Genomic DNA, 10,865 nt, shown 5'->3' on the forward strand with positions numbered 1-10,865 from the left:
TAAAGGCGGGGCTTATAACGTCTGGACAACGCTGGCGACTGATATGATACGTGTCAGCACTGCCGCAAAGCGGTCAAACGAGTCGTAAAGTGCGTCACTCTGGCTCGTGGCTAGGAGTTAGCTCCTTAATTAAACACATTAATTAAACACATTCACCACGGTTGTTCTGTGTTAACTGAAGATATCTTGAGATATGATGAACTCTCTATCCGCGTAATTGTCTTCGCTCGGTGTTGTAGGATGTACAGGTCGTTTCACAATGTTGGCTCCAGAACTTGTTTGGGTTTATTGGGCTGTTATGTTGGATCCTGACACGACCGTCTGAACACCTGAACATATTCATTAAAACATTATGGACGCAGCAATGTCTGATGAGAGTGAGACCCAAACTGCCCTCAGAAAACTTGGCTGTAAGACCGTTCTTGTTACCGGGGGTGCTGGTTTCATGTGAGTGCCACTTACCCCTTTATTTACTTTAAAAAATGTATAAAAATGTATTTACTTAAAAAAAATCTAAATAAAGGATATTTGTTGATGTGCCAAAAATGTATTCTTAGCGGGTCTCATTTGATCATCCGTTTGGCTGTGAAATATCCACTGTGGAGAATCATCAATGTTGATTCAGTAAGATATCTCAGTCCATCTATTTAACAACACACACACACACACAATGCCTATCTATCAGTCTTGTGTTATATATCGTATGTTTTTGTTTTAGTTGGACTACTGTTCAAGTTTAAAGAACCTCAGATGGCTTGAGAACACACATACTTACACATTCATTCAGGTAGGTCTTAGTTACATTTAGCTAATTATTTCATTGTAGGTTGTTATTCACAACCGCAGGAATGTCAAAAGGGAGATGAAGCAAGAATTAAAGATTTCACAGCTTATATTTGTTCGTTTGTAGAACGAGCTACAGGGTACTGATGGCTGACTACATTTCAACAATATCACCATTCAGATAGAAATGTAACAGCCTGGATTTTGTTTGTTAATGACCAGATAAATAATTTCTCCAGACTTTTATTCTGGGAGAAAATGTCTTGTTCAGGGACTGTGTGTTAAAATGTGATCCATGACTATAAGCACTGGTGATGTTACAGCCAAAGGCGTGGCAGCTTCTGGCAGTGATGGAGGTTTCTAGAAGTCCTCCCAGGTTGAGCATGTGTGAAGATGGAATGTACACTTCTCATCAGTACGAGTCAGGGAATCTGGCAGCTCTTCCCATAACTACATAGTCACTTCTCCTTTCATTCTACCAGTGGGCCAGCCACTAGTGACTGACACTGATTTCTTCAACATCTAGTTAATTGTCCCTCTCTCCACAGGGGGATATTTGCAACAAGTACTTTATAAATCGTCTGTTTTCTACTGAAAATATTGACATTGTTTTCCATTGTGCTGCTCAGACTCATGTTGGTAAGAAATTTTTGAGAATTTGCTTGAGTTAACTCGCTGCTTTACCTAGTTTGTGTATGTTCAGAGAGACAGGTGAATGTCATGTCTGTTTCCTGGTACTCTTTAGAGAATTCCTTCCTGTATCCGTCCCAATTCATGCATGTTAATGCAGATGGCACAAGCATTCTGCTCCAAGCTGCATTTGAAGCCGGAGTGGAGAAATTCATATATTTGAGCACTGATGAAGTGTACGGAGACAGTCTGGACAAGGTGGGGCTCAGTTCACAAACATCTCACTTTTAAACCTTTTACGATCCACTAAGCGCTTGGTTTTGGTTTACTGAGAACACGGGCCGGTGCTGTCATTGGGCGTGTCACTTTTCTTAACTCAAAGAACATCATCACTTCTAATTTTTAAATTTTTTAAACATCACAATTGTAAATTATTGTACAAACCACTCATTTCGTAGTGGAAATGTAGTGTAACGTGATCCTGGTCCGTCATTTGTTGACAGGTCTTTGATGAGTTCTGTCCACAAAGGCCGACCAATCCGTACTCCAGATCAAAGACTGCAGCTGAGAAGATGGTGCTGTCATACTGGGAGAAGCACAAGGTATTCACCATTCATTCTTGGGATTGGAGCTGTTCCTTTGATTATCTTGTATTTTATTAAACTGAGACGTTTAACTGTTTGAGAATGAGTTTTCCTTAAAACATTTCAGTTTCCAGTAATAATAACAAGGAGCAATAATGTTTATGGACCACGGCAATATTATGAGAAGGTAAGCAAGACATTTACCGGTAGTACTTTTTTTTTCCAAGTAACATTTAACATATATACTCAATATAGCGAGTTTTTCATCATACTTTTCAGGTTATTCCCAGATTTATTGGGCTTCTACAACAGGATCAAAAATGGTGAGTTTGATTTGAATTAATATGAGATGAACAGGAGTATTCTAGGAGTCGACGAGTTCTGATTGGTCCCCTGCAGCACTATTCAGGGAACGGGCCTCCAATCACGGCACTTCCTCTACGTTGATGATGCTACAGAGGCACTCCTGATGCTCATGGAGAGGGGCATTATGGGAGAGGTTTACAACATTGGTGCTGCCTTTGAGATTCCTGTCATCCAGCTGGCTAGAGAGCTGGTGGAAAAGGTAGGTTTTTTAAAGCCATCTTGACTCCAGCCATGTTCAGTAGCGTTATTCAACCACCTTATAATTCACCTGATTCATGGGGTTTGCACATGGTGTTTTGTGTCAGCAAGTATTTTACAATAGGCTAAAAGGTTAAAAGTTATCATTTGTCAGCAGATCATTTAGAAACTGAAACCTGCATAAGTATTTAACCCCTTCAGTGCAGTACATGGAGAAAACACCTTTTGATTAAATAACAGCAAAGTCTGTTGGTACGTTTCTACAAATATAGTAATGTTTACAAGTGGTTTTCATCCATTCTTCCTGCCATTGTGTGAGAGTGATTTTTTTTACCATTCTTCTGGGCAGATGTGCTCCAGGTTTAGGTTGTATTAAGATCTGGACTTTGTCTTGGCCATGGTAGAACATTTCTCCTGTTTCTTGTTCAACCACTCCTAGTATTTTGACTTTCAGGGTAAATTCTTAACTGCCTCAATATGCTTCTTATTCATAGCTGACCAATGGCACTGGAGCTGACTTGTTTTTATCCAAAGATGGTAAAGTTATCAATGATTCACAGGTATAGGGCTGTAAACCAGCTGTATCCCTGTGAGCTGGTGTAAACCTGAAGCTTCCAAAAGTGCAGCTTTGAGATATCTAGGGAAACGGCATTTGTCAGCTTGTATTTTCTCAGCAAAAGTTTGTAATGCAGATAACGTGATGCAGTTGGTCTTGTTAATGTAGATGGAACTTCAGTATCGTGCACTGAAATGACTGAAGCTGTTCGGTTTACATTCTGGGTTATGTTGCACTTCTGTGCATGTCTGTCATTTTGCCATTTACTGACCATACAGACTCTGAGCTACTCTGCCAGTGTAGGTAACGGTGAGAAACAGATCCGATGTGCCTCAACACATGTACTTAATTAATGTCAAATGTATAAAATATAAATAAATGTGCATGTTTAAACAAAACCAACAAAGATGTGAATTAAATTTAGCTTGGATTTCTGTACCCTAGATGAAGAATGCATCAAATAATGATTTGGATGGATGGCTACTATTTGTTGAGGACAGGTGAGTGGTGGAACCTCCTGTGAGTGATTGTTAAGGGCTGCTCCACACTATAAATAAATAAAATGTATTGGAATAATAATAAATTGGAATTGGGAAATGCATCTGTGTTCATATGTTTTGCCAGTTCATATATGCTAAACTAAAGGGACGTGGCTTGTAGAAAACACTGACCATTCCAAAACGGAAGAACTCTGTTGGTTGACTTGACAAAGATGACGTCCGTCTTTCTCACCATTTCCCCTATATGTTTCTCACCATTTCCCCTATATGTTTCTCACCATTTCCCCTATATGTTTCTCACCATTTCCCCTATATGTTGGCTCATGGTGCAGTATGAATCCAGGTGTATTTAGTGATGACCTACATTATATACAGCTGCACGTGGGCGGAAGTGACATCACACACTCACCTCACCATCGTTTCTATTTTACTGTGGACAGGGAACTTCTGGGAAATGGTCTGAAAACGCTAGTGTAGCCAAAACACAAACGCTGCCTTTCCCCATTTACTCATGTTAGTGTAGACTACGCCATAGAGAAAAATGTTTAAGTATGAATATTAATTCATTTGGATAGTTGAGCCCAAAGTGTATGAATTGATGAACTTTTATTTTGACATTCTAGACCTGTCAGTGACCTGAGATACCCTCTGAACTCAGACAAGATACACAAGCTTGGCTGGACGCCAGCGGTCCCCTGGAAGGAGGGAATCAGAAGGACAAGTTAGTTTAATAATAAATGCATCTCTGTACATAGTTCATTGGTAGTTTGTACATGGCGGTGTGTCTGCTTGTCTCCTAGTTAAGTGGTATGAAGAGAACTTGTCCTACTGGCCAGTGGTCGCAGCTACTGATGGAGAAACATCTCGTGCTTTATGATGGGAAGGCCAAAGATGCGTTCCTGTGAAGGCCTGGAACATTCTGGACTTGCGCTTCTAACTTCATTGTAGGTGTGAAGATCATGGACAGGACAGTTAATGTCATCCAGTAAGAAATACGCCTTGTGATTTGGGTAAAACCAGATCCCATGGTAGAACAGCAATATTCTGGACGTTTGCCCAATTAAAGGCTCTTCTAATCATCGTCCTCGCCACCATCCTACTAATGATGTCATGCCAGTGAAATGTAAATGTATTACCAACAGGATTCTGTCTACAGAGTGTGGCTGTTCAGATTCTACCAAACATTCCTGAATTATGCAGCATAAAGACGACTCAAAAAAGCACAAATCTAGAAACAGAGTTCTCTACTGCCAACAGATGCAGCATCTGAATGTATTGAGATCACACTTTGATGTTTGATGTTACATGGTAGGGACTGGGACTGGACCAGGATGGGACTGGGACTGAACCAGGATGGGATTGGGACTGGGACTGGACCAGGATGGGACTGGGACTGGACCAGGATGGGATTGGGACTGGACCAGGATGGGATTGGGACTGGGACTGGACCAGGACGCATGGCGTCTATACTGTAGATGCCTGTGCATCATAAACATGTACTTACCACAATATTTAATTAATTCCTTAAGGAACAAGAATTATACAATGAAAATAATGTGCTATATTTTAATATCCTTCATTTAATACAGGTGGAATTAAACATTTGTGTGCCAAAAATAATAAAAGTATTTGATGTTTTGATCTATTTTTGGTCTTTCAATAGCTCTTACACAGGTATGTTAATGGGTACAAGTTAATGGTTTTAAAGTTACCACCTAATTATGCCTTGTCAGACTTAAAATAATAGTTCTCAATACAAATATTAAAATTAAGTGTAATAAATGACAAGTAATTTTGAGAAACATTAAAAGTGCACTCATTAATAAGGGTCAATGTTTTTCTTTTAATGAAAATACAGTTAAAATAATCTGAACACTGAAAATGTACTACATTGTATGAACCCTACAGGATTCATGTAAATTAAAGGAACAATGGGTCATTTTTACCATATTTATGAATGTCGTTTATTTATGAATGAATGAATGAATGTTCAATTTATATAGCACCTATCTGAATACCCAAGGCGCTTTACAATTTTAACACAGGTACAAGTCTCAGACAACCAATCACACACCCGCGAGAAGCGGCAGCCAATCACACACAGCGTACTGTGTGCAGGAAGGAGAGAGGACAGACCCAGTGACAGAGCACCACCCACCACTGGACATACAGGCACACACACATTCACACATTTTTATTGAACAGAGAGACACAGACACACACTCAGGGAGAATTTGTCAGGGACTGCCAGTTTACCTAATCTCCATGTATTTAGACTTTTTTCAGTGAAGGGCAACCAGGGAGAAGACGAATCAAATTGCTTTGTTGTCCCTAAATGTACACGAATATGTGATTTTGTTCTAGTTAAATAAGAAATCGTGATTATAAACTAAAACAACGTTATAACACGTAGCACTATGGACGTGCGTGTAGCTGGTTATTTTAGGCCTGTGGCGCCATCTTGTGGACTAAACGCATATTTCTTTAAAAACTTTTACCAGGAAATGACGTCAGGTCTGGCGCGCACGTGTCCAGAAACGCGTGGAGCTGCAGCACGACGCGATAAATACAAGTAACGTTAGTTCGGTGCGTGTAAACTTACTCTGTGTTTTTATTACACAAACAGCTGTGTGTTGACCGGAGTCCTCTATGGCTGAGCCGGGAAGATATCCGCCTCCCAATTTCAGTTGTCCAACTCAACAACCGGTTCTTAGAGCGCCGACTTTCCAGTGGACTTCTGAGCAGCACAAGTTCAGCGCCTCCAGGGACTGGACCTGGGTCCGGTCCGGCCCGGCTGCACCCTGCAACTCCACCGTCGCTGCGCCCTTTAGCACCCACAACTATTCTTACTCTCCGAATTACAGACACCAGGGATGTTCTGGTAGGTTGTGTGGGGCGTTCACCAGGAGATGTGGCGCTGCTTCTTGAATATTAGTTCATGTTGTGACTGTTTTACAGAACCCTATAACCACGAATATGGATACAGTAGACAAGGATACGGCAACAACCAGTGGGGGAAAAGGGTAAATATTTAACATTCTTTTCAATATGCTACTGTCCAATAACTATTCTAGACTGCTTATTAAAATTACTTGCAGTGTGTTTCGAGAAAGGACTTTATTTCAGTCGTGGGTACGTTTTTGGGTTCACTGAAGACGTTGCGGTGCCGTTGTGATCAAAATAACCTGCACACGCTTTATTTATATCAGCCGAAGAAACGGAAAGAACCGGAGCTCAGCCATTTTTGTGACACTTGCGATAGAGGCTTTAAAACCCAGACGATGTACGACGAGCACGTCGCCCAGCACGTGAAGGTACTCTACCCCCACCTGCTGTCCGAATATGGGAATTGCATGCAAACGAGCCACAGTATGGAATTCAAAAATGTTGATTATTTTGTTGCTGTTTTCTCACTGTCGGAGCGCTGACCTGTTTGCACCACCTCTCTAGTGTTCTGTCGCAGACTGTAGTTTCACCGCACACGAGAAGATTGTTAAAATCCACTGGAAAAATGTAAGTGCCCCTCTCCGTTATGTGCTGTAAACACAAAATCATTATTTTAACTTTGCTGTCAATACTTCTATTACGTCTTTGTTTGGGTTTTATTTAAAGGATGTTAATTACTGCTTGTTCAATACCCATGTTGTCCCTCAGAATCATGCACCAGGAACCAAGCGCATAAAACTAGACACCCCAGAGGAGATCTCCAGATGGAGAGAAGAAAGGAGGCGGTATGACCATTGATTTCTTCACAAATGGAAGAAAGCGTAATTGAGTTGTAACCCAAGGTCCATAGGTCACACTGCGCTGAGAATACGATAACTAAGCCGCATGTCGCCAGGTCGATGCCCTTGTGTCGTAATGTTGTCATTGATGACCCGGGAGTGGAGTTGACCGCTGCGTCCTTTATACAGGAACTACCCGACGCTAAGCAACGTGGAGAAAAAAATGAAGATGATCGCAGTCAAAGAGAAGAGAGGAGATGTGCTGGAGACGGCCCAGTTCGGGTACGCTAGAAACCCACAGGTTCTGCTTGGCAGTTATTTTTAAAGACTGTAAAGACGTATTTACTAAGAAGTTCTTTGAAAACAGTCGGTTTAGGACCCCGGGTCGTGGACGTGGTGGGCACCATCTTGGAAGGCAGGTTCTGGATCACAGAGTAGGAGTGGGCGGTGACACAGGAAGTGCAGAGGCGGAGCAGCTTATGCCCCGCCCACCCCCTACGCCAGATGGAGACCCACTGGGACTCCTGGCCAATGGGGACCAAGGTTAGCGAATCAAACCAGTGCTTCTTTAAGTGTTTCTTAATATGATCTGTGTTCACTTGTATGTGAGTTTGTAAAGGTCATTTTGTCTGTATTTTCAGATTTTGAGAGAGAAGATTCAGTGAAGGAGAACAAATCTGGAGTTTGCGTGGCCCCCAGAAATATGACCTCTGCTCTGGGGTCCCTGATCTCCAGCTACGCTGAGGACATGAGCATGAGTGAGGAGGAACCTGATGGTGAGCACACGCCTGCTGAGATCTTCTGGTCATCTCTCTTCCTCCTCTGGCCCATAGGAAATGTAACCATCCGTGATCTTGTTAGTTAAGAAGTAAAGGTGTTTAAAAGCATTTTACTTATTCCAACTTGTGTAGCATTTTTAAAATGAACCCTTATGCACATGTGAATATCAACTGCTCAAACTACAGGAACTGATCAGTCTGTACTAAGTATTTCAATTACCAAGGTCTGGTGCGGCTCCACACTAATCTCACGCTAACCTTTAGGATCAGATTTCAAGACCTGCTGTTTTTACATTTCTGCAAACGTGCATGAGACGTGCATGATGTCTGCTCGAGTTTATTGTACTTTATGAAAGTGACTGAACACAGATTTTTAAACATTTTTTACTTTTTACAAGATGTTCACTAAAAATGGCAATTGGAAAAACTAGAATTTGCACAGCTTAAAAAACTCGGACTAGACAACCGTGAAATGAGTAAAACTGCCTTTAATTCAATGTGACTTCTTTCTGTATCCCACAGATGGCTGAGAATTGTAGTTTGTTTATGCGTAACGTGTCTTTGTTGTGTGTGTCAGACATTCCTGTGCTGAAAACCGCTCTGGTTCTGGAAGAGAACAAGGAAATGCTGGCGTCGTTTTCGGGTCCTGCCCGGCCCAGTCCAGCAGACACTGACCAGGCTCGGCCTTTCTGCCCACCTCCACGTCCTGTGGGTCACCCGGATAACAGAGGCGGTCGTAGAGGTCGTCAGGGCTGTGGTAGGGGTCGTGGCAGAGGACATGTCTCCGGGGGTGTTCCACAGAGACATCGTCCCACCCTCCTCGAGATGGTAAACACGATAAGCAAATACCTGAAAATAAAGGACACATCTGCTAATGAAATCACGAGCCAGTATTGCAGAAGTGCATGCTAGCAGATCAGAACGTGCATGTTGCTACGTAATCTGACATGATGATGTAAAGGTTTGCTGTTTTTTATGTTGATGCATGTTTAATCCTTTACAGCTGTTGGCACCGGATATTCGTCATGAAAGGAATGTGTTGCTTCAGTGCGTTCGTTACATTATCCGGAATGGATTCTTTGGTCTAAGTAGTAATGATTCTAACGTGGCGAAGCATGACGAGGAATTGACTACAAACGGCCCCGAGTCGGACACTGTGGTTGATGAAAATGGTACAACGGAAGAAGTGATCGCTGGAACGGATCGTTCATCTGTGATGGGAGGGCTGGCCAATCAGGAACAGGAAGGAAGCCCCTCCTCCTCAGAGTCCCATGACACGCAGCAAAATGAAGGTGACCCAAAACGTTCAAAGCTCTGTTTGGTGCCTACAGAAATGCCCAAATGCTATCGGGCAAACTCTAGTGCTGTGTGTCAAATGAGCGATGCTGAAACCAGCTTTGAGCTCATCGGAGAAAACGTATCTACCTCGACGGATCTGACTCCACTTCCAGCTGAGACGCATCAGCTAAAGACGCCTCCAGTCTTCGTAAGTGAGGACTGTTCCGGTGGCATGCCACTGACCCAAGATCAGCCTGGTGAGCTTGCAGAACCAGAGGACTATGATGGGCGTTCTGACGCGGTGTCAGATGCAGCTCCGCTGGTGGTAACCAGGAGCTCTCCGCCTGTAACTGAAGCGTTTGCCGGTGTAGCAGAGGTCAGAGGTGAAGTTTACGCTGCACAGATCTCAACGGACCTTACTACTGAGCTCCTCCAGACAAATACTGATACCAAACCAGATCCATCTCCGCAAACCACTGGAGAAGAGGGTCCACACCACCAACTTGATGTGAATCCTGATGTTTCTGTGACAGAAGGTCTGACCGAGCAGGAGAGGTTGAAGGTCCTTGAGGAGACACATGCTCCATGTGACATCAGTGTGTGAAGAAGATATGGGAGACTTCCACAGGCACCAGTGGTGCATTATATATTAATGTTTAGTGGATAAAAAATAAATAAATACACACACACACACACACACATATATATATATATATATATATATAGGGACAGTATCAGTTCATCAGTGTCCTGCAACTACAACAGGCACTGCAGTATTTCAGTTTATTGGTTTCTGTATCTCATTCAAAATGAATTTTTGTAAATAAGTAAAATCGAGTGTCAAACAATGACGGTTTAAGGTCTGCTTATTGAACATGAACTAATGGACGTGTTGAAGTCATTTGTTACTGATTCAGTCTAGTATTAGTGTTTCCCACTGAGCTACTGCTGATCTGTTGTATATGATGCAAGTGTTGTGGAATGCATGTATTTCACACTCATACTTTCCGCGCGTGTCTCACTGTATTGATGGGTGGAGATGTTGGGGTGGGTGGATGTTTTGTTTTTCTACTGTTCACTTTCCCTTCCTCCATTAGAAAAACACTTTGCTCCCACACATACTTATTAGCTGCCTTTTACTGCTGTGGAAGACCTGTAAGGGTTTATTTTACAAAGCATCAATGTCCGATTAATACATAGTGATGTTACTGTAGTCATGAAAGTAAATATCTAAATTAAGGACACTTATTTACTTTTGTGCCCTGGTGAATGTGTTGGTATGGAATTCTGTGTTTTTTGGATTTGAGAAACCCATTGACTTTAATGTGATGTGGTTTTGTATAGCTCGGGTCCAGGTAGAGGCCGTGGTGAACAGTCTCTACAGTGTGTTGCTGTGTGGTTGTGTTTGTCATGGAGGAAGCCCACTGTCTTCTTTTGATGCTTATGGAGACGTGCGAATCATCCTC

The 10,865-nt window shown here is 42.3% G+C and overlaps 2 protein-coding genes across 2 annotated transcripts; both read left to right on the plus strand.

Annotated features, from left to right (window-relative positions):
* Positions 1–60: 60 nt before the first annotated feature.
* tgds (TDP-glucose 4,6-dehydratase) lies at positions 61–5,523 on the plus strand. The gene is made up of 12 exons (XM_077015926.1): positions 61–447; positions 558–624; positions 719–787; positions 1,332–1,422; positions 1,529–1,671; positions 1,917–2,015; positions 2,125–2,184; positions 2,277–2,320; positions 2,397–2,562; positions 3,562–3,617; positions 4,241–4,338; positions 4,418–5,523. Exons 1-12 carry the CDS (start codon positions 353–355, stop codon positions 4,492–4,494), a joined length of 1,065 nt encoding a protein of 354 aa, XP_076872041.1. The 5' UTR covers positions 61–352; the 3' UTR covers positions 4,495–5,523.
* Positions 5,524–6,124: 601 nt separating this feature from the next.
* Positions 6,125–10,602, plus strand: nufip1 (nuclear FMR1 interacting protein 1). Its single transcript, XM_077015927.1, has 10 exons — positions 6,125–6,498; positions 6,576–6,640; positions 6,827–6,931; positions 7,068–7,130; positions 7,272–7,348; positions 7,532–7,624; positions 7,710–7,885; positions 7,984–8,118; positions 8,699–8,949; positions 9,125–10,602. Exons 1-10 carry the CDS (start codon positions 6,267–6,269, stop codon positions 10,001–10,003), a joined length of 2,076 nt encoding a protein of 691 aa, XP_076872042.1. The 5' UTR covers positions 6,125–6,266; the 3' UTR covers positions 10,004–10,602.
* Positions 10,603–10,865: the final 263 nt, after the last annotated feature.

This window comes from Brachyhypopomus gauderio, chromosome 8 (genome assembly GCF_052324685.1).
Source record: "Brachyhypopomus gauderio isolate BG-103 chromosome 8, BGAUD_0.2, whole genome shotgun sequence".
NCBI classification, from domain to species: Eukaryota; Metazoa; Chordata; class Actinopteri; order Gymnotiformes; family Hypopomidae; genus Brachyhypopomus; species Brachyhypopomus gauderio.